General features: G+C 42.2%; 1 protein-coding gene across 5 annotated transcripts in view; it reads right to left on the bottom strand.

Moving 5' to 3' along the window:
* The window catches only part of PDE8B (phosphodiesterase 8B), a 240,178-nt gene that overhangs the window by 80,939 nt on the left and 134,483 nt on the right, over positions 1-24,756 (bottom strand). For 3 of the 5 annotated variants that reach the window (XM_035727516.1, XM_035727513.1, XM_035727515.1), the window contains exons 2-4: positions 18,037-18,096; positions 5,192-5,382; positions 1,782-1,841 (exon numbers count right to left, since the gene is read on the bottom strand). In XM_035727516.1, the coding sequence (XP_035583409.1) occupies positions 1,782-1,841; positions 5,192-5,382; positions 18,037-18,096 (311 nt within the window). The remainder of the gene's footprint in view (positions 1-1,781; positions 1,842-5,191; positions 5,383-18,036; positions 18,097-24,756) is intronic. The other 2 variants (XM_035727517.1, XM_035727514.1) reach the window with 1 other exon arrangement.

The following is a 24,756-nucleotide window of genomic DNA, read 5'->3' as shown; positions in this document are numbered from 1 at the left end:
AAAATGGATTATCATCCCTCATTTCACAGGAAGGTTTCCTACACTAAGCCTACAGCCGGGTCTCAGAACTTCATTTGGGTACAATGTTTGCTCATCATAAAGACATGCTACATTTCTGCTTCCATCGTTATAAGAGAGAAAGGGCATCGCTGAGATAGCCAGCAAGTAACATGGAGTACATACCCTGGAAAATGGAATAAAAGATACTAGGTGGAGGAGCAGGTGAACATGGAGGGAGATCCTGGGGCTTGTTTGGGGCTTGGCTTTCCCCATAGCTCACACCTTCCCTACAGGGAAAAGCAGTCCCCCTTGCTCCTCCTACTCAGGAACTCCACGTTCTACCTTCTTCTACCGGTAAATGAGGAGGGACACAAAAAGAATCCGACTCTATTTCACAAGCTGGGCTGCACAAACTCAGCATTCATTTTATTATTGTTCTGTATCTATACAAAATATTTTATTTTAAAAACGGGGGGGGGGGGAAGGGTGGAAAATAACAAGCCATAGCAAGTCCTTATTTGTCAAAGATTTGTAAGCATTTCTGCTACATGACCAGAGTAAAAAAAATTGGGTTTCACTTGTGGGTTCGTGGAATGAGCCAGCCTTGGGGAATATGGCGTGTGGCCTGGTATACTCCTGGAATCCATGCACAAGACTCGGGACACTCTAGTAACCCCTCCCAGTGCCCTCAAGACAAAATACAAGGGGGTGAGGAAGGCTAAATATACCTTGGTCCCCCTCACTCATTCCACTTGAGACCCCATGTCCCACCAGGATAATGAGATCAGGAACCAATGGGAATGATTTCTTTCCTTTCCTTGGCCCAGAGCCCATGGTAGGAATCAAGTGAAGCAACACGGTTCTTAAAAACAGTAGGTAAGAAGAGTCTTTGGTTGGGGTAAAACTTGGTAGCCACGATTTCTTCCTGTACCAATAAGCAGGATTTCAAATCTCCCCTGGGCCAGGCTTGCCTGGGGGAGACCTCAACTCTCCTGTCTCCATTGCTGGCTTGTCGCAGAATCTGTGCCAGCTCCCACAATGGGGCCAAGTCCAGTAGGGCCCTAGGCCCTCATCAAAGGCCTTCTTCTCTCCAAAGCGAAGGATGGCCACTAAACGAATACAACAATTTTGACACTGCAAGGATTCCAATGACCGCAGCTTGTACCAGCAGCGTTTGTTCCTTTCAGGTCTCTCATTCTAAGCGGTGGCCATTTCAGACAACAAACCCAGCAGAACAGCTTCTCATCCCACCGTCTTGTACCCACAGCCCCATCCCCCTTCTGTTGCCTTCCGGCATGGGCATACATCCTCCTGCCCTGCTTCTAGACGCAGAGCAGTCCTGACCCCAACTATACAATCCTTTCCTTCCAGTGTATTTAGTGCTTCTCTCTGCTCATGCTGTAATTTGTTTCTTCTTCAGTGAAAAACAAGAAGTCTCCTACCTCTTTTCTTCAAAGAAAAAAGAGGAGCGGGAACAAATTCTCCCCAGACATCTCCCTCAGATCTTCTCTTCATTTCTAGCATGCAACGAGCACCCATTTTCTCCTCATGCGTACTAGGATGGGTTAACAGCGGTTAAGGATGACAGAGAGAAACCTAAATATATCCAGAACCTTGCAACACAAAGGACACCCCCCACAAAGTGAGATCTAAAGTTGGTGTTGTGGGGCCAAGGGCATGCCCACTGCCTGCTGGCTCACAGTCTGGATTCCGTCAGACACATGTTTCAGAATGAACAGTACCACCGCCAACTGGGGATGGGGGGTGGGGGAGGGGCTTACGCTTGTGAAACCACCGCCAGGATCACCGTGTGCTCGGAAGGATTTGTGGCCCGGATCGACCTGCAACGAGAAGGCTCCAAGTCAAACCAGGTGATCTGGGCTTTGTTACAATGAACAAATGCGGAAACTTCACATTGAAAAATGGCACAAAACCCAATCTTTCTCTCAAGAGAAAGTCTGGAAACGTGTAAAGACAACAGAGAAAGATGCCCTTGAAGATTAGGACAATCTCTGTTTTTCCTTTAAAAAAAAAAAAGTTTTGTTTTGTTTTGTTTTTAAACGCCTGGGCAGCTGTCCAATGGGTCAGATCTGCCAATTTTTCACTTCAAAAACTGGCAAATTCCACTTAAATTCCATGTTTTCTGACTGAAATTCCACTCCGCAAAGAAACGGGCAGTCCCACAGATCTTCAGTTATCAGTTTGTACTTAGGGAGCTAATTGCTCTGCATCTTTTAAAATAGTAGATAGCTCAGAAAGATGACCTTATAATAAAAACTAAAATACTCACTGGCAGCTGGACATACCAATTCGGGTTGAAACTCATAAGAGCGATACAAAGAGCCGCCTAATTTGTTTTGGTCATACTGTTGTTTGTGCTGAAACGCTTTCAGCGAGTGGGTCACAAACTAGGGTTGGGCAATGCTGCAGTGCAGCCATGGTCCCTGCTGATCCCCGCTGTCCTATGACCACTTGTGTGTCGTTTATTCCCTAGGATTTTAATAGGATTAGACTACGTAAGGATCTAGAACTTTGAGGTCCGTGCATCTTCTTACAACATGTGCTATTGTATGCCGCAGCTCTGATTCTGGATTATCCTGGTCAGGGCTCGTGAATGGAATGAACTATTAATAAAGAGCCACATACTTGAAGCTTAGTACAAATAAGCCTGCTTGTTTTGACCCATTTCCTCTGTCTGGACTCTGTGTATTTTGAGATCCCTGGGAAGAGAACCATCATCTCTAAGAACAGAAGGCTCAAGGCTGCTCTTGAGTAATTTGTGAAACAACATGTATTTGTTGATCTTTCTAGCTATTGGCATTTCAGCTCTTCTGCACTACAACATATTTGCACTACTGCTCCCCTAGAAAAAGCCAGCTTGTATTGCTTCATTTCCTTCAACTCTCACATTTCCTGACCTTTCTCAAAAAAGGTACTTTCCCAATTTCCTATTCCTTGAGATCTCACTCTACGTGGGTGGGAGGTTCAGGAAAGTGACCAGCTCTCGTCTTCCTGGGAAGTAAAGGTTCCCATGGTAGATAAATGGTATTTGAACAAACTCCTGAAGTTCAACGCCTTAACTCACTGTGGGACAGGAAGAGCAAGTCAAGACCCCCTATTAAGGCTAGCACAGACTACTTCCTATTCAGCCACCCCATAGCACAGGTCTTAATGAGGCCAAGGTACCATTTTTTTTTTTTTTTTTTTTTTACCTATGAGCCTACTGAATTCTCAGCAGAAATACCAGTTACCACCTAATGAAAAAAATGCATAGCAAGTCCGAGGTGCACCCTACTGTCTAGGGAAATACTAAGCACCTCTCAGCCTTGTGCAACCTCTTCCACCCCAACAAGAGAAGTCAAGGCTACACTGCAAGGCTACGTTCTGAGGAGTGGGCCTCAAGAGGTGCAAACACTGTGAAGAACGTAACTGGGCTGGAGCCCATGCTCCCTTAGCTTCTTTTGAAACTGGCTTTCATTTTGGGGGTTGCTTCCTGCTGCTTATCTCTTCTTTCTCATTCCTCCAAAGGAACTGGTATAGCCAGAGAGACTCAGACCTCTTCCTGGTGGAGAGGACGAAGGGGGACTGCAATCGGTGGGTGGAGGTCCAAGGAAGCATGTTAAGGTCCAGTCTAGCTCAAAAATCCAGGGATCTTGGACCATGGATGACAGTAATGAATGTACATCTGCCAGGAGTGTGTCCCTTACTCATTTTGGGGGGGCATGTACTGGCAGCCATGCATTCAGGAATCTGGCTTCCCTGAACATAATAAGTAAGAGTCAGTAAACACACCCCCTGATACACGACCTGGCTTCTGACCTACACAGATCCCCCACTGTTTCTCTGTGCAGCTAAGACACAAGTACATTAGATAAAAAAAAAAAAAACTACATTTCTTTATATTCAAGGAAGATTGTAAAGCTTATCTGCTAATCTTTCTTCACCTGAATAAAAAGAATTTCTTTTTATACCTGAAACTTGTCTTAAATCATTCCATGTATACACAAAGGACAGTGGTGTTTCTACTACAAAATCATTTAAGAAAATTAAGTCAGGCCCAAGCAAAAGTAGATCTAGTTATAAAGGACCGAATTCTATCCTTTGGATCATTTAAAAAGAAAAAGTATTTTTTTCTTAGTATTTCTTACTAAATATTTCTTAGTATTTCTTTTCTTAATACTGAAAGTACCATCCAAATATTTTATGATACACTTATTCACATCTATAATAATTTAAAAAGAAAATATTTCTATGCACAATAGTAAGATTATTTGAGGCCAGTAAGACATTTTAAAATAGGTTCTGTAAGAAAAATTCTTTGAGAACCTGAGAAGGATCAAAAAATAACAAGGCAATGCCTATGGTGAGAAATGTCTCTTAATCCAATCATTTCTTGTCAGGGTGCCAAAGGATCTAAGAAGCCACTTCCTTACCTTTCATTTCACTTACTAATATTCAAGAAAATTCCAGCTCCATATGTAATTGGAGTCTGTGCTGGTCTAGCATTTAATTAGTGACCTCTTGCTGTCTAGCTTCAAAGCATTCCACTTCTGCTAAATGGATCAGTTCATCCACAGAAAACTCTTATGACTGCATTTATTTATGAACAGGCATGCATTTTCCCTCTGGAGTGCAAGCATTTCTGTAAACAAGTGGGGCATTTGGATCCCTGAAAGATTTTCTGCTGTGGTAAAGTAGCTGCTTGTGCTCCCCAACCGCTGTAGAATCTACCCATCTGTGTCAGGCAGGGCGACATGTGTATTTCACACATTTCCGATGTTCATTTTGGGACAGAATAATTAAGATTAAAATATCTGGTTTAAATCCAAACCCCATCTGTATAACAAAAACTGTGTGAATTTTAATGTCTCTTGCGTGCGTGTGTGTGTGTGTGTGTGCGTGTGTGTGTGAAATATGAGCAATACTTGGGGGGAAAAACACCTTGACATTTTCAGAGACACCCAGATCACACCTCTAAATTCACTGGAACTCAAATGTGGAAAAACAGAAAAGGTGAACTAAATCTATAGGAGGAGCTACAGCTTTCATCACAGAAATCTGCACAGACTGCTTAGAAGCATCAACACACATTTTAGAAATACTTGGGATGGAACTAAAGACATCTCTAAGTGACAGTCATTTTAGGCTATTAAGTGAACGTTTAACAAGCATATTCCATTAGGAAAGGTACCTGCACACCGCTTCTGCATCAAAGTTTCGAGTTTGTCTGTGATCTATTACGATAATTTCATGATGCTTATCTAGAAAGCATTCAAGGGCTGACTCTGGAGTCCGAGCAATATTGCATCTATAACCAGCTCTGTCACAGGCCCACCAGAATCCATCACTCTGACTATCTTCCTTTGCAAAGATCAGCAAAACCTGAAATACAAAAAAAGCATCTTACAAGCAATCATCATCCTTACAGGCTGTATTAAACATGAGCCTACAGTAGACAAGTTTAAAATGCGGCATCTAGAGAGGAACTACCTGGGTTTAAACCCCAGCTCCTCCGACTGATTCCAGTGTGTGTCTGAACAAGGTATTTCATCCCTTTGTGCTATAGATTCTCCACGGTCAGATGCGCCACGCTAGCTAGTTGTGAGACCTACATGAGCACGAGTAGGTCCTCAGTCATTCTGGGGGGGTTGTTACTCATTTTTAATTTCCCAGTTGGCTTTGTTGTTAAGTATATTAAGCAGTGAAATTATTTTTTTAAATAATTTTTATTGTTATGTTAATCACCATACATTACATCATTAGTTTTTGATGTAGTGTTCCATGATTCATTGTTTGTGCATAACACCCAGTGCTCCATGCAGAATGTGCCCTCTTTAATACCCATCACCAGGCTAACCCATCCCCCCACCCCCTCCCCTCTAGAACCCTCAGTTTGTTTTTCAGAGTCCATCGTCTCTCATGGTTCGTCTCCCCCTCCGACTTACTCCCCTTCATTCTTCCCCTTCTAAGCAGTGAAATTATTAACAGGATAATTAACACAGCTGGGACTATGGTTCCTACATACACATGTTTGGTTTCAGTGCAGGTGGTGTTGGCCTCTCAGTACCTGCAGGTCAACTCTCTGATCTTAGCAATTAAATCCCTTTAAAGACACAGGAAAGGGAAGGAACTCAAAGCAACTTCAAAAACTCATTCTAATACCCAACCCATGCTGGACTCTGGAAAGAATGACCATGCAAGGAGAAGGTGATGGAGCTAAACTAAGGAAAACCTGTCTCTTCTTGCCTCATTGAGAAGTGTGGCCCCACTGGAAAGAAGGTACCAGACTTCACCCTGGTTGCCCTCACCAGCCCCTGGGCTCCAGCGCCCAATTCTCTGGCGGAAAGCCAGAGACAGCCTTACCACCACCTGAACTGGTTCATTTATTTGCTTGATCATGATCTATCTTCTCCACTGGGATTGAGCTTCAGGACCACAAGGAACTGCCTGCTATGTTCCCAATTACCTCCACCCCCACTGCTGTGCTCAGCACCAAGCTGCCACTTACTAGCTGCTCAGTAAATAGCTGGTGAGGTAAAGGTTAACTACCTGTAGCGTTTCCTGCAAAACACAAAAGGGTTTTACTATTATTACAAATAAGAGGTCCAACAGAAACACCTAATTATCTCAAAGACATGGATAAAGCGTTGAATGTTCTTGAGCATCCACTGCTAGTTTAAAGAATTAGCAACAGAAGGGTTTTCTTTTTCCTCAACAAGAAAAACCTTTAAACCAATAACCAGTATCATTCTTTTCTTTTTAAAAGATTTTGTTTGTCAGAGAGAGAGAGAGAGAGAGAGAGAGAGACCATGAGTGGGGAAGAAGAGCAGAGGGAGAGGGAGAAACAGGCTCCCGGAGCCTGATGCAGGACTCGATCCCAGGACCCTGGGATCATGACCTGAGCAAAGGCAGACGCTTAACCAACTGAGCCACCCAGGCGTTCCAACCAGTATCATTTTGATGATGAAATATAAAATGTGTTTCATTTAAATTCAGAAAGACAAACTGTCCAACCATTACATTTTCAAAATATTTTATCGAGAATTGGCAATATACTGAAAAATACACACAACAGTCTAATAAGCCTACTGCACCCATGTCCTGGCGTCAGCAATAAACTAACTCCGGGCCAGTCTGGCTTCATTTCCATCCCTGCCCACTTCTCGACTCTGACATTAGTTTGCAGCAAAGCCTGCATATCACATCATTTCAACAGCACGAATCTACTGAAGATAAAGACTGTTTAGGGGCGCCTGGGGGGGCTCAGTCGGTTAAGCATCGGCCTTCGGCTCAGGTCATGATCCCAGGGTCCTGGGATGGAGCCCCGCATTGGGCTCCCTGCTCAGTGGGAAGTCTGCTTCTCCCTCTCCCTCTGCCTGCTCCCCCTGCTTGTGCTCTCTCTGACAAATAAATAAAATCTTAAAAACAAAACAAAAACCACAATACCATTTGGGGGGGGCAGCAAAGCAACATTTACTGAGCAATAGCAAAGTGATAGGACAAAGCTCCCAAGGAGGGAGGGGACCAAAGGGGGTTGCCCCCACAATACCATTTCATACCTAAACCTCCCCAATAGCTCAACATCATTACATATCTGAATATATCATGTCATTTGTTTTACATTTGTTTAAATCATTTCCTGTTTCCCAAATGCCACGTTTCCAGAAGAGATATTTTTCAGCAGGATTTTGCCATTTTCTTCCTAGCACATGGCTTGAAATCATACCCTTATAACACATAAGGCAGCCAGCCAGACTTATTAAGAGCTCATCCTGGTCTGTCACTCCTCAGTCCAGAGTGCTTCTAAGAGTTTTTGACCACAGAGCTAACTTCCAGGAAGAAGTGAGAGTGGCTCTTCCAAGGGAATTGAAGGGCATCGCCCCGTGGATTTGATAATGAAAAGAAAGCCTTCAGATGAAATAAGAGCTACAATGAAAAAGTCAGGTAGAATCAACTGGTTTGTGTGTGAAGTCATTGGCCCTCGACTTGGGGCAGCTATGGTATTAACAAGAAAAACTCCATATACAGAGCCTCAAAGTCAGCAAAGGTGAGAGAATTCCTTCTGTCATCTGGCTGGCTAAATGAGGGATTGCTGAACGAGAATCTCACCACTTTAGGTTTCCTTTATACCATTTGGCCTCAATAATTGGCCAATACAGTAAGAACACAATTGTGTTCCCATGTGGGACATTGCTACAGATTAATCTCATATTCCTTATGTATCCTCAGAATAGGGTGTACCACTTTTGGAAAAATATTATTATTGAATAAAAATTTCCCAAGCACCTGTTATGTTCCAGGAACTGTTTTTAGTTGCTTAGAGTACACTGATGAACAGAGTGGAGACCCCCTGCACTGGAGAGGGAGCAACAGCACGCATAATAAGCAAGCAAATGACACAGCATGTTAAAAGTGGTAGGTGCTACCTACAAACAGGAAGCGGTAAGCAGGAGCCAGAGTGGGTACCGACTGCCGCATTAAGTAGGGTAGGCCTCACTCACAAAGTAACAGATGCAAACAAAAAGGAAGGAAACAAAAAGGAAGTCAAATTGCTATCTGAGGGGCAAGTATTCGTAGCCAAAGGAATGGTTCTGTGGGCCCCTACAGTCGGATGAGTGCCTGACGCGTTCAAGGAACTATAAGGAAGCCCGTGTGACAGAGGGGAGGGTGACAGGGAAAGTCTAGTTCACAGCAGAGGGTTACATCAAGGTAAGGCCATTTCAGGAACTTAAACTAGATTTCACATGAAAACTCACAACAGACTCAAAGGGAGAAATTCTCTTCATCAGGTCTTGTTATTTTTCTATAGTTCTGATGCTTTGACATCTGGAGCCTTGCTGACCCTGTGGAGACTGCTTCTGAGGGTTGGCCAATTTGTAGAGGTAGCAGGAGACGTGCCTAGGAAAGCACCCTTCGAAGGCAAACCAATGCAAAGCCCATACCCCTACCCCATCTTTTATCATGCTTTAATGCATGGAACCACTCTCCACCTGCCCTCATCCCGCCAGGGCCAAGTACCAACCAACTAGAGACAACAGCTATACCCCAGATTCCCATGGAATGATTCATACCAGCCACACCTGCTCACGCTCCCTTACCCATTCCTTCCCACAGAAGCCACAGGGGAGGCTCTTGGCCATATTTTCCCCTTGCTCTCTCTGCCTCCTGACCAACACTGGTGCTCTCTGTGTGTGTGGTCCTTTACGGCAAGGCGTGGCCCCTCCTCTGAGCGACAGACTATTTAATCACAGTGCTTTCCTGATCTGTTGGCCTCACTGTACCTGAATAATAACATCTACATTTTAGAACAGGACTATTTTATATTATAAAAGCACTCATGAGAGAATTTCTTTAGATAGTATTTAAAATTCTTCCCATTTAAGGGTGATGTATGGAACTTTTAAATTACTATACTGTACACTGGAAACAAATCTAACACTGGTTGTTAACTAACTGGAATTAGAGTAAAAATTTTAAAAATAATATTCTTCCCATCTATAAAAAATCAGAAAAACTAGTGTTCAATAATTCAACTCCTAAGTGAAAAAGCTACAGGAATTAAAAATATATACATTTTAAAGTACTATAGTAATTACCATTTTTGGATGTAACCAGGCTTGGACTCCCCGTCCCTATCTCCCAGCACAGCTGGGCTAATGATACTCTGTTTACAGAAATTTGGAATTTGAACAAAAGAGACACAAAAGCTGGGAATTGAGACCTGTGGCTCGGTGATAGCAGAGACAATAAAAGCCTTCAACTCCTGCTGTCAAGGTACTCAGAGATGGCCCACAGCCACACTCTGTAAGGCACAGCTTCTCAATTCCTCCTTCAAATCTACAAAGAAAAAAAAAAACTGCACAAATATGTTTAATTCATTTATTTACTTGGTTGTCTAAGGCAGCTCTTACTTGCAGCCAAAGAACAAAACCAAAAAGACCGTAAGCACTACAGTCCCTCCCTGTATTTAACTTCCTATTTATCACTACTTAGTTTGTCAGAGGTGGCTGTTTTTAAATATTTATTGGCCATTCACTGAGGCCAATCTCAAAAAAAGCTGATAGGAATGGACATAGTCTAGTTTCCATCCCTAGAAAGCAAGCAGATGAGACAAGTAAAGATAAACACAATAAGTGCACTACGGAGTGGTGATCACACCAGGGTACACACATGATGCTCAGACAAGAATCTAGGTACAAGGGAATGGGCAGAAGGAAACAATTTTGTTATATCAACTTAACCACACTGCTGTAAACATATCAAAAGAGTAGAAAATCTGATCTGGGATGAAGCCAGGGACAATGAAGCAACACCTTCCTTCTGGGATAGATCTGGGTCTACTTGGGTCCTGTCCAGGATCAGAACACAAGTATAGGCAATCCTTGCATCATGTGGTAGGGACAGACTCTAAAAACCACCACAAAAGGCAATCTTAAACAATGGTAAAAATGACTGTCCTAGGACCTTAGAAATTTTTTCCAAACACGAAAACTTTTTGTTGGTTTTAACTGTATGAAATAAAGTAAAACATTTTTTCAGGACACTGTAAATTAAAACATTAGAAACACTGAAAATTAAAATACTTTCTTTTTAGAAAGAACTAAGGGTAGCTTCAACAGGGTATGCCTTCTCCAAATTGGATAAATTAAGGATACAGAGTGTAAGCATCTTTTTGATGCCTTGGGGTATCAGAAAGCCCTAAGCCTGGGTCAGCTCCAGTGTTTTATCCAATATTTTGTCCTCCCTACTTTCAATGCCATGAAATATCCCCCTGAGTTCCATTAACTAACGTAGTTTTTTTACTTCCTCTGAGACATTTCATTCTTTTCACCACAACCACTTTCCTCACTGATGTTGACCATCACTGCAAGCTGAACTACCTCTGGCCGCAGATCTAGAATACCTCAGTGTGACAGTATGAACATCCTCAGGGTCAGCTCTCCCTCCTCTAACCTCATTTACATTCCACTTCAACTTCCCTCTGGCATTATTACTTTGCATTTCTTTGATGCACTTTCATCTCTGTTGGTTACTTCCCTCTTTTGATGCTTTATTTGCGTATAACGCCATGTGAGAGACCAGATGGCAACAGCTATACACTTTGCTGTCTGTGCTTGAATGGGAAGAACAGGTGGCAAAGACCAATCATGAAGACTTTTAAAAAGGTGATGCGATTGGTTACTGATGGGGCTACACATCTGTTAATAGCATAGTGGTGTGTGGACTCACGTGCTAGCAAGAGAACCCATATTCACTGCAATTGCTCAGTTAGTACACTAATGTAATTGCAATCTAAAACATGTTGTGGGGATCTGGTAGGATTTATCTCAACTCTGAAATCTCTACATATTAAGACTGTACAAAGCAAGGGCTACCTCTACTGCTTTTCAAACATAACTACCAAGACCCCAAACTCCACGCAAGGCCTCTTTCTTCCTGCAAAGAGAGTACTGTCTAAACCTTGTTACAGCCACAGTGTTTTATTCATCTCTCCATCCTAGCTACAATGATGAAGTAAGGGCTGATCCAGGGCAGGGCTAAGAGAATCAAGTACAGTGGTCTGGTATGAGCAGTTGCAGAGGGGTAACACAGACCACAGGGAATTGGGGGAGGGGGGTAGCCTAGTGGCAATGACAAGAACAGAGGCCAGGACTCTCTGGACTTCCTGGAGCAGGAAGGGACTCTGGGGGTGATCCATCACCCCCCATTCCATAAATGAGAACAACACCTTCCCCAAGCCAAGCAGCAGCACAGCTGGATCCCCATCTCCCAACTCCTCCTTCAGTGAGCTTGCCATGGCTCCAGTGGAGGTTCTCTTGTTTGCTGGAAATCCTTATAACCAGTCCTTTGACAAGTTTAATCAACAAATGCTGAAGAATATCTTTGAGGAGAGCAATAATCGGTCTTGGATAATCAAATTAGAATGTAACTCTTTCTCCTCTGGTGAAGGCTAATTACGAAAAACATGAAGATAAAACTAACTTCTCCTCAACCTGAAGAACAAACATTCATTATCGGTATTTTTTATCCGTAAGAATGCTTCCACACATCTCCACATGCATTCCCTATGTCTACTACTTTGCATCACTTTTCAAAATACTTGGTTTGGCTTTAAGCAAATCTTGCTAACAGTTTCTAGAATAGATCACATGTATAGATTTTATTAGTTGTATCCACATACTAAACCATTGTCAATCTGGGGGGGAGGTGAAATTCGTAGGAACAAATGGTTTGAAAGCTTTCCGTGAATGTCCCTAGAAAGTGATGCTAGTCACAGCCACAGTTTGATGTGAATTTAAGGGCAGCCATTATACTGAAAATACTTCAAACACAGGATCTTATTCAATAACCCTTTAACAATTCTTGGAGATGTGAACTATCCCTTAATTTGTAAATCTGGAAACAAAGGGTTGGAATGGATAAGAGACTCACCTATAGCCACACAACTATCAGTATTTGAACTGAGGTCAGCCTGACTCCACAGCCTGTGTAATCATGTTAATTTACTTTTGTTTTTACCCCCTAAAATATGGGACCAAAATTCCTACCAACTCTGTAGTTCCAAGGAACTGGCTGGGCTTGGTGGAGGCTATGACTTGGCAGTAGCTAAGGACAGACAGGATGGGGTATGTAAGGGTAGCTCCCCATGAGGCCACAGGAGCTCCAATATTTAACAGTTCCAGACCATCTGCATCCATATAACATGAAAGAATAAAATTTTAAAGCTAAGCACTGCCTTGGTAGGAAAAGCTTAGACCACAGCTCTGAGTATCATTTGCAAATCCAGTTGAAAAGCCCAGTTGGAGTGAGAGGGGAGAGGAGGACAGCACTCGAAGCAGAAACACATCAATTCTACACACTCAACAAGTAAATATCCTCGAGGCATTGATGAAGGAAAGGCCACTTCATTTTGAAATGCTGATACGAATCTATTGCCTTATAACATTTCCCCTATTTTTAATTTTCTTGCCAAGACTGGAAAACAGGACTTTTACTATGAGTCACAGCCACTCACCCAGGAGAGATGCCCTCTATGATACCACGCTGTACGTTTCTCCAATACCCCCCGCCCCATTCCACTTCTCACACTGCTCCTGCTAGCTCCCTGAGGGCGTGCAGAGCCCCATGTTACATGTCCTGACATGGGAGCAAGTTCCCCCTTGTGAACTTAGAAATGCACCCTCAAAAGCAACCCCATCCTCAAGTGTTCTTATCAACAAGTACCTTCCCAGCCCTAAGGACTCTGGTTGATGTAGCTCATTAATATTTTCAGCATGCCACTGTACTCCCAATAGATATTTTTTGCCAGGTCAGGGGGAAAACCGAATACAAATACAAAGGCTCTAGGACATAGTATGGTTTTTCTAAGATAGTTGCAGTATCAGTAGCAGAAGCACAAAAACACTTAATTAGGTGTCACTGTCCCTGAAGTTGGAGTGTTACAAATAATAGAACGGACTGAGCAGACCCCTCTGGATGGTCAGGGAGCCGTGTGCAGCCTCTCTTCCCTTGTAGCACATTATGGAGCCTTGAACTTACAGGTGCTCTGTCGATTGTTTTCTGGATGGGTCAATGAAACTACGCTTCAATACGACCAAGTAGGAATGGCATCCTTAGATCTAAGTAGAGCTTGTGAGCTTTTTTAAAAACCATATTCTTTCCCTCACTCAAGGACTGTTGACCACTTGAATCTGCTGTCATTTTGGGCCAAACTCATGTGATGGGAATCAGGCAGGGTCCACAGTAGCACTAGAAACATTCCAGCTGTCGCATTGGGTGATGAGTTCACAGTATTCCTTTTGTTATTTCATAGCCTATGTGTAAAAGCTAAAAATAAATCCAAAATTATAGACAATTGTTTTTTTAGTAATGGAGCATAGAGCTGTTAATGGGAATTTAAATCCTACCAAGGACTAGATCACATTTGATATGACAGGATACAGTATCTCTGTTATAAAATTTGACTGGCAAGCACGCGTATTAAAAAATTACTTAAGGGTAACCACCAAAAAGATAAAGAAAAGAAAGAAACACCACCTATAACTTAAAAAAAAAAATTCTGAAAACTGCCAGTTTGACATAAAGCAGAAATATAAAAAAAAAAGGTTAAGAAGATAGAAAATATAAGACTAATTGTATCAGTAATCACACTTCAAGTAACTAGACTGAATTCACTTATTAGAAGACAAAAAATCAGAACAGATTTTGGAAAAATAAAAGGTATGTGCTGCTTAAGTAGGCATATTTAATATGAAGTTATAAAGAAAAACTGAAAATGAACAGCAAAAACATACTAGAAAAAAGTTAACGAAGAAAAGCTGGTGTGGCAACATTTCTAACAGATAAAACAATGTAAGGAAAAAGTTTAAAAAGACACCCCATAATAAAAGGGTCACCGGGAATATATAATTAAGAATACATAGTAACATCACAGACTCAAAACATCAAGTATTAGCAGATACTGATAACAACATAGCCACTGCCATAGAAACTGAAAAAAATTAGTCAAAAAATTAAGATATAGTCTGAATAGCATAATTAGTAAGGTTCAGTTAATTCATGTATATAGAATTTCCTATTCAAATAGAGATACATCTTTAAAAGCTTTTTGTTGAGTACTATTTTCAAAATTGGTTTACATTATTGACCAAACAAGTTGCAACAAAGAGTCAGTAACAAAGGCATCAAATTCAATGGAAGATCATATAGTCTTTTCAGCAAGTGAGGCTAGAATTAGAATCAATATGAGGATAAAAAATGAGCTGAAACCTCATCATTCCATACCCCAAAATGAACTTGAGATTGATGATAGAGCTAAAATTGTTAAACAGTAGTTAAAAAAAAAAACAAAAAACAAAAACAACAACAACAAAAAAACAACTAAGAAATTATCTTTTCAACCTGGGAGTAAGTAAAGATTCTGAGGATACAGCAAGCAATAACCTTCAAAGAAAAGACTAATTAGGTTACATCAAAATTAAATTTTGCTTAAAAGCCAAAGTTAAGAAAATTTATAGAAGAACCAGATTGGAAGAAAGTATTCTCAAAATCTGACAAAGCACTTGTGAAAAGAGTATATGAAGAATTACAATTCAGTAATGTTTTAAAAGTCAATCCAATTAAAAATAAAAAGACTTAGCCAAACATTCACAAAAGATAAAAGAATGGGCAATAAGTCAATAAAGTGCTCAACATTATCATCAAGGATTTGGAGTAACCAGAACTCTCATATTGCTTGTAGGAGTATAGAACATTAACAACCCATTTTGAGAGGACATATGGAAATCTCTCAAAAAACTAAACACATCATTGTTTTGCAGTTTCTAGCAAAACAACTAGGCAAGTAAAATGAAGTAAAAGGTATTCAAATTGGAAAGGAAGAATTAATGGCATGACCTTGTAGATAATTCTAAAGAATCCACAAAAAAGTCCAAGAGCTAATAAAGGAGCTCAGGAGGTTGCAAGATAAAAATAAATTGTACCAATGAATAACCCAATAATGAAATTAAGGAAATAATTCCATTTGGCATAGAATCAAAAAGAATAAAATATTTTAGGAATAATAACCAAATATCAAAGACATACACTAAACACTATAAAACATTATGGAAAGAGGAAAATTTAAAGAAAGGGAAAAAACCTCTCCATTAACAAATTGGGAGACAAAATTGTTAACACGGTAATACTTGCAAAATTGATTTATAGACTTATTACAATACTTAGGGGACTCACACTTTGAAGCACAGCAATCAAGACAGTGTGGTACTGGAATAGGACAGACATATACACCAATGGAAGAGAACTGAGAATCCAGAGGTAAACCTTCACAATTATGGTCAGTTGATTTTTGACAAACGTGCCAGTACAATTTAATGGGGAAAGAATATTCTTTTTAACAAATAGTGCTGCAACAACAACATCCACATGTGAAAGAATGAAGTCCTACCTCACACCATACACAAAAATTAACTCAAAATGGACCACAGAGCTAAATGTAAGAGCTAAAACTCCTCGAAGAGGGCGCCTGGGTGGCTCAGTTGGTTAAGCGACTGCCTTCAGCTCAGGTCATAATCCTGGAGTCCCTGGATCGAGTCCCATATCGGGATCCCCACTTAGCAGGGAGTCTGCTTCTCCCTCTGACCCTCTCCCCTCTCATGCTCTAATAAATAAAATCTTAAAAAAAAAAAAACAACTCCTTGAAGACAACAAAGCAGTGTATCTTTGTGACCTTACATTAGGGGATAGACTCTTACATACGACAGCAAATGATGTTGAATAAAGAAAAATTTCCTAATGATGCCTGTAGCCTGATGCCTTTCAAATAAAGCTTAAAAATACCCCAAAACAAAGTAATTATTATGAATGGACACATACATATATAAAGCATGCAAACATCTAGCATAATAAATTTCCAAGTAGTGGTTGCTTCTAGGGAGGAGAGGATGGGGGGGCAGAAGGATAATTAAGGGTAATCTTTTGTTTCTGGAAAAAAAAAAAACCCAAAACTTCAAATAGAAAAAGTATACTGTTAATATTTGATGAAAGTGGTACGGCTATACCTATGTACCTTTATGAATATTTGAAATACTTTATGATTTGACAAATTAAATTTTTTTAAAGGAACGAGACATCCTTATGATCATTAATTTCCAGTACAACACGGGGCAAAAATTAAGGTAAATTAAACTAATTGATCTAAAACTCCACTAATCTCAAGAAATATTCAGGAAATTGCTTTGGGAATAAACACTATTATTAGATCCTTTGTCGTTGCCTTTATTCAAAATGGAGAACAAAGTACATGCCCCCAGAATGATCACTGGAATTTTCCACTTGTTTGTATTCTACACAAATAGTTGTGGCTAATGTTTATTTTAGTAAATTCTTTTTTCTCCCTCTACTCCTAAATTTGTTTTCATCAAATTTTCCCAAGCTTAAATCTCTTCTTTTTTTCCTTCCCCTAGATTTGTATTTCCTTTCCTAAGCAACAATAAAACATTTTCTTTTTTCCATTTGCTCATAAATCAAACAGTACATTTCCTTGTTTGGTTTTTCACTTTCAACTACATGTTTGGTTTGCTTACATTTTTTCTGCTATTCACTCCCCCCCACCCCCCAGTACAAGACATGCTTCCAGGTGTTAACAAGCTACTTTTTTATAGGGAGAAGGTTCACTTATTTAGACCTATCAGGAAGATGTGCATGCAGATGGGGATTTAACAATAAGCACTTTCTACTTAAAAGGGTACAAACCATGTTTCTCTGAAGGGGCCATTGGATGCTGAGGGCTGTAGGGAGGACAGTTGTCAAGTTGCCGACATTATTACAGTGCAGTGAAGGCCAGAAGCACCCGGCCTTCTCTTCCTACAGCCAGCTCCCACCGTGTTACAGAGCCTAGACCACAGCCTGGCTCAAGTCACAGGGCACAAGAAAGGGGAGCCTCCTGTCATCTTTTCGACCCAGCCAACAACAGTTGTCATTTACTGAGACGGCCCACTGCCAAGCAGTCTTCTGGGCACTCAATACAACTTCACTGGACTCCTAGTTCCCCATGAGAGAGGGGGATTATCTCTACTTTATGGACAGGGCACTGGGTAGAGGAATCAAGCAAGGAAGATCACACTGCCACCTGGCTGTTAGAGCCAAGATTCACGTCCAACTGCGGTTCATGGCACATGCCGTGCCATGTGTACACACAGCTTCTTCCCTTTCTGGCTGCTGCACGGTGTGGAGCAGGGCAGTTTTTTGGTGGAATAGTTGCTCTACGTCCCAACCCACCATGCACCCTACCTACTGTATTTATGCTCCCAACAGGGCAATGGTTAAGTCCTCAAGGAAACAATTTGATTCCTCAAGTATGGCATTAATAGAAACAAGCATTTACACAGAGGCATATGTACACAGTATTTAAGTACACATAGGTGTGTTTGTAGGGGCAAGGCTGGCTACCTGCTGTGGTACTGAAGGAACCCTTCTGAGGGTGCTCCTATAATCGGGTGCTCCAGAAACAAAGGCCCACGAATAATGGAGGCCTACCTGAATAGGATCCTGTGTCAGTCTCATGGGCCCAATGCGCACCTCCGCTGAAGAGACCTGCTAAATAAGCGACAACATGTTAGATGTGTCAAGTCAAACTATAAGAACTGACAAATTCTTCCCTACTTAGGATATTACATGATGCTACTTTGTAGACACTAACTACAAGGATCCAATTTACTGACACGGAGACAGTTTAAAAAACATATATGGCATAATCCTAGTTTTGCGTAAGAACATACACATTTATATGTGCATTGAAAATGTCCTGGAGGAGATCATCAAATGTTAAGTAGCGGATTTCAGGTTTTTACTTTAAGTATATGGATTTTTATAATAAGCAAGTACTGCTTTAAGGGAGAAAACCAATCATCATTATTTTCTGAGCACCTACTATGTGCTCAGTACCATGCTAGACACTTCTTTTTTGCTAGACAGTTCTTATTCTAACATCTCGAGTAAAGGTTTTTCTCAAATGTGAAAGCTAAAACATTTGAAGAACTGTTCCTCTATTTACTTGTTAATTTTCTTACCTTCAAGCTTCATATGAGGCATAGACAGCTAATTCTTACCCATGTTTACCATGAATAAACTCATTTGAATTGCACTTCCTCCAATAAACTGGGGAAGCCCATACTATGACCACAAGATGCAAATTGCACCCCACGACTCAGTCCAGGAATGAGCTTAGGTGTTCAGTGGCCAACACCATCTAACTGCCTTCAGCTCCAAGCACAGAGCAATTATTTGTAATAACTTTGCTTGGATTTCTCAAAGTGACTCTTTCTAGGTAACTTTATTGAGAGTCTTGACCTCACCCCTAAGGATCCAATTTTGCTGTTCTCCAAGAGGAAGCAGTCATTTTGCTACCACTTGGAAGCTTATCCTGCATTCTACATACTAGTTTGGCCCCTGCCAGTCACACGGAACACCTTCAATAAACATACAAAAATCACAGGACCAGAGGTAACTCAATAATGAATCAAGGGCCAGAGGAAGCTTTTATCAGTTAACAAAAGCAGAACTTTCTTTAAATTATAATTTTTTTAAAGATTTTATTTATTTGACAAAGAGAAACACAGCGAGTGGGAACACAAGCAGAGGGAGGGGGAGAGGGAGAAGCAGGCTTCCCGTGGAGCGGGGAACCTGATGCGGGGCTCAATCCCAGGACCCTGGGATCATGACCTGAGCCGAAGGCAGATGCTTAATGACTGAGCCACCCAGGCGCCCCTTTAAATTATAATTTTGAAAACTAAAAATTTCCCTTTCTCCTTTCTTCCCATTTCTCTGTGCTTAATTCGTGGTAGGCATGGTGTGAATTTTCTTCCAAACATGACTGAATTGGTGACATTCTTTTTCTCTTTAAGGTTGATCCCTCAACCCTGGCTTCACCATGTGAAGCAATGATGCTGGGGGCTTTGGCCTCTCGCCAACCCAGCCAGCAGACAGCTCAAAGCCCTCCAATGACTGCTCAACAGAGGCTATTCGTCCTCGGTGCTGGGTTCTGCTTGGTGAGGCAGCCTCTGGCCAGTGGACCCTTGTAGGAGGCCTGGCACAATTCATACCAACATGGGGCCTCGAGTGCCTGAGCCCATGGACCAGTGGCGAGTTCCTTCAGTGTTTCACTGCTGTCTTCAAGTAGAAGAACATGTGATCTTATGCTTCTTTCCTTTAAACAAAACAATATCCTACAGAGTGTTATTGCTGATACCAGCACCCACCACATACGCACAGCCCTAAGAATGATTCCACTGAGAAACCAGCGGTACCAGGCCTCCTGTGTCACCGGGACTCAGCAGCCCACCCAGCACCCCAGCTCTACTGGGACACAGTGTTTATTTCTGAAACAGACATGGTCCTTCAAAAGCAGTGTAACTGCCAGAATTTTACTAAAAAGTTAATAATTAAGAAGTAAAACCCATCTGATACAGTAAGATCATGTTGACTATCTAAGATATCTTCCCACGGTCCCTGTGATCCCTCTTGGGTTCACCGCCCCCATCACACACCTAAGTGCCCCTCCAACAAGGCTACGCGTTTCCTTTGGCAAAACTGACTCCCAAAGGGGTCATCCAGGGGAAGAAAAAAAAAATCAATGAAATATGTAGTATAAAGTTTAAAAGGAATAAAATAAAGTGACTCACTTTGGAAGGCTACGGGACAGGGGGAAGGATCCCTGCTAGAAGGGTACAGACTGTCCAAAAAACAGTTCACTCTTAACCAATACATTTCTATCTAATTTCACAAATAACCAAGATGTGCACCAAGTAGTTATATAGGTGTGTGCGTGCGTGTGTGTGTGCGTGTGTGCGTGCGTGTGTGCGTGCGTGTGTGTGTGCGTGTGTGTTGATGGAGAGCTCATAATACATTCCTGATGAAATCTCTCTTTAGAACAAATCCCATGAAACAGTGTAATCACTCTTGGCACACAAATGGTTGGATTCTCTTAATGAACATAATTCTCATTATTGTCTCCTATTCATTTAGGCCCAGAGGATCCTATCATATTTTAGCTTTTTATGTAACTGAATTTAGACAGGACACAGGTCAAGTCACTTTTTACATAGGTCTCTTGGTGGGATAAAAGCCCTGAAAGGCAGGGGTGCCTGGGTGGCTCAGTTGGTTAAGCGTCTGCCTTCTGCTTAGGTCGTGATCCCGGGGTCCTGGGATCGAGTCCCGCATCGGGCTCCCTGCTCAGTGGGGAGCCTGCTTCTCCCTCTGCCTGCCGCTCCCCCTGCTTGTGCGCTCTCTCTCTCTCTCTCTGTCAAATAAATAAATAAAATCTTAAAAAAAAAGCCCTGAAAGGCAGCATTTACGGGCCTTTATTATCAACATTAAAAAGGAAGTCAATTCCATTTTCCTTATATGTAAGGAAATAATGACTAATTTGGAGTAATTCTGAAATAAAGTCCTTGCGTTATTGACAACACTGGTAAAGCTCTTCAACTATGATCATTTTTTGTCATGCATTTTATGTCTTTAGAAAACATGATGTTTTTGTTGGAACCATCAAGCTCAGTATGTTAGTCTCCCAGGGATTGTGAAGTTTTGAATAAAGAGGAAGAGGAGCTCTGATGGGAGGAGAAATACCTTCTGAATCACTTCTGATCACAATTCAGAAGCTGGGGGAAGAAAAAAAAAAAAAAAACCTGAAGTTTATTATCTCATTGGTATGTGGTAAAATAGTTCATGTACTTTTTCTTTTAATTTTGGGATGTAAATATTACTTTTTTTTTTGCACTAATGAGCCCAGAGTTGAGAAGATGGTAAAAAACTGACATGTTAAAACTCCTATAATATGTTAGATATGTGGGAGAAGCTTAACATGTTTTCTCATTTAAATCTCAAAATCCATTTCACTATTTTAGCTCTGAATTAGAATAGGCTCAATTATCCTGTGGTATCAAAGAGACCCCATATCTCAGTGGCCTACTAATAGATTTTTTTTTTATTCATACAAAATTCACTGTGGTTCCAGGTGACTTTCCTAAGCAATTCCTCCTCGTGGTTACTTAGAAGTCCAGGCCAAGACAAAGTCAGGGGGGAAGTCACAGGAGACTCAGGCATGGGTTTCTAAAAACCTCAGTCTGAAAGTTAGACACAGTACTTTCCCTCAGCCCATTGGCTGGAGCTAGTCACATGGCCCCACTTCACTGTAAGGAGGTGGGAAATCTAACTGAAGCCAAAGGGTAGTAGTTACATAGGCCTTTTAAAACTTTGCCAGGAGAACATCTGAGGATCCTGTGAACACTCCTCAAGGCACCTGCTCTCCCCGAGGGACTGTGCTAGGCACCTTCAGAGGAGTGACCTTCGCAGGAGATCTGCGATGGCCACTGAGTGACAGTATGGGAATTTTCAAAGTGACACCTGACCTAGAACATACCCTTTTCCTGCTCAACAGCAAAGACCCTACAACTGTCTTCCACAACCGTAAGAGTCCCCTGCCTGACCCAGCTCAGCAGGAAGCTGCCACGGGAGGCAGAGCCCAGGAGACAGTACTGCAAGTTTGGTCGACCTTTCCCAAGACCCAGCATCCCCTGTCTCTACCCACTTCCTCTCAAGCCCGCCTCACTGTGCCACCTCCCAGGAGGCACCCTCCACCTCCACCACCGAGCTTGGGGCCTCAATTTACCAGCTCCTTTAGTCCTGACCTACACTTAGCTTCCCATCTCTTGGCTTCCCTTTTCCTTCTTAGGCTGCGCTCCCATTCATCTAACCTTGGCTTCCACGCCCAAGACAGGTCAACTATCTCCGCAGAACGGCTGCACTTCTCCTTGCCAGCCCTGCGGGCTGATGCAAGGCAGTGACCAGCAAGGCAAAGCCGCAGCAGTGCTATCCACAGTAGCAACACCTTGCAGAGTTCTGTTCCTGACACAGGAGCCTGCTGCCTACATGTCATCAATCTACGAAAGAGCATCTATGAACACGAACAGGAGACCATTTACTGATGTCTCTGTAACCAAGCCAAGATTCTCTATTTCCAGGAGTGAACTTTGAGCAGCTGCAGATGCCCGGACCCCAGGTAGTGTATGAGCTCTGATTCCAGGAAGTGAAGAAGTTTGCCAAGGTCACAGAAGCAAGCAAAGGGTGGGGTCAGAGATAACCTAATTCTAGTGCCCACAGGGAGAGGAGGATGGGACAAGAATGTGAAGAGACGCACTTCCTACCACTCTGACCACACATCTTCACCCAACAGCCCAATGAGGAAGGGCTGCTGACCGACAGTGCGGTCTGAACTATCCCATCTCTAGAGTGTTCGAACGTTCATGTGTACACACGTGTATACAGGGTAACATACATATGCATGCAGCAGGGTAACCAATTCACGTTCAGGGGAGTTGGCTCTCTAGGAAAAAAAAAAAGTCCTATTTTGTAGCATTTGCTGATGCTCTGGTATAAAAACCTTCACTTTAGTTAATCTCAAGCTAGCAATATAGGGCCCTAAGTGTGCGACTGGGACTGTATCTTTTCGTTCTGAATAAAAAGGGTCTATGGGTGGCAAACTCATTGAGTCTTTGTTGGTCTACAAATGTCTATCACTCACTTTTGATAGTTTAAGGAGATACACAGTTCTGGTTGATAGATATATTCCCCTCCAACTTTAAAGACGAAAAGGAGAAAGTACTTCTGGTTTTCAAGGCGGGGAGATCAAGGAAGCCTCCATTAAGGCAAGCAGGTCATGAAGAACAAGAGACTGGCTTGGGAGAAGAAACTCCAGACATATGAAATAACAGAAGCAAAGGCACGGACGTAAAAATGCTAAGGTACGACGGCAGACAACGTGAAGGCTGGGCGGACTGGGGTGAGTCCCTTAGAGCACCTTGGAAATTATGCGCCACCCCCCACCCCCCACCCCCGCTCCCGCTTCCTTTCCTGTAGGCACCAACCACACGCTAGGTTTCTGAGTGGAAAATTAACAGGATCCAATTAGGCCTTGGGGTGGGGGGGCGGGGAATCAAACATCTGGTTTGTCTACTTTCTGGATAGATAAGAACAGATTTAGCAAAGACAAAACAGACACTGCCATGAGTAGGACCTAGAGCAGCGAAATCAAGTGGGGAAAAAAGTGGGGAAAAACGAACAGGAATGCAATGACCAAAACCCCCACACAGCTTGGCCGCATTTAAACGGAGAGGGAAGTCAAGATCAAAACTTGGCACAGGTCCGGCCGATGAAAGACATCATCCGGAAAGAAGTCCGGGTAGTTCAGGCTAATCTGCCTGTCACCACACCATGCTCCCTGCTGGGGACTGCCACCCCTCTGGGGACTTCCAGCTTCAAGAATTTTGTCAGAAGCCTGGACTGGGAGTGTAGAGGTTCCCCCAAACAGGAAGGAAGTGAGAAGTCAGGAAGAAAAGCAGTTGCCCTGGAAAAGCCCTCGCTACCCCATCTGCCAGCACAGCTTACACCCCCCCTCCAGCAGCTGCTTACGTGCCCCCACTCTGAGGGCTGTCCAAACCCAGCTGCACCCAGAACCCCTAACGTCTCTCCTCAGCATGCGCCTCTACTGCATCGTCACTGACTTTATTACTCATTTAAGTACCTTTCGGCTTGGCAAGACCCAGTTTCCTGAAGACATATCAGTCCTCTTCACAATCAGTGAAAAGACAACCAAAAAGAAAGTTCAGGGGGCGCCTGGGTGGCTCAGTTGTTAAGCATCTGCCTTCGACTCAGGTCATGACCCCAGGGTCCTGGGATCAAACCCCTGCATCAGGCTCCCTGCTCCACAGGAAGCCTGTTTCTCCCTCTCCCACTCCCCCTGCTTGTGTTCCCTCTCTTGCTGTGTGTCTCTCTCTGTCAAATACATAAAATCTTAAAAAAAAAGAAAAGAAAAGAAAGTTCAGCAAAAGATAGGAAAAAGAAACTCAGAGAAGGAAATTTAAGCATGAAAAGATGCTCAATCTTTAGTAATCAGGAAAATTTTAAATTACAATGAGATACTATGTCACACCCAGCCATTTATTAAAAGCAACAGAATGGTAGAATTAGGAAGTTAAACAGTGTCATGGGCCAGAAGGTTGACCTATAGGAACTCATACATTGTTGGTGAGTGTGTAAATGGCTTCAGCCACTTTGAAAAATATTTTGGGGATTTCGAATAAAGATGAAAAAGCATGTATCCTACAATCCAGCTCCTATGTTATTTCTGTGGGTTTCTCTGCGGTATACAAGGAGGTATTTACAAAAATATTTGGAGCAAATTTTTAACAAAAAATTGAA

The sequence above is a fragment of the Zalophus californianus genome, chromosome 5, assembly GCF_009762305.2.
Source record: "Zalophus californianus isolate mZalCal1 chromosome 5, mZalCal1.pri.v2, whole genome shotgun sequence".
Taxonomy (NCBI): Eukaryota; Metazoa; Chordata; class Mammalia; order Carnivora; family Otariidae; genus Zalophus; species Zalophus californianus.
This window is presented reverse-complemented; position numbering and strand designations above follow the sequence as displayed.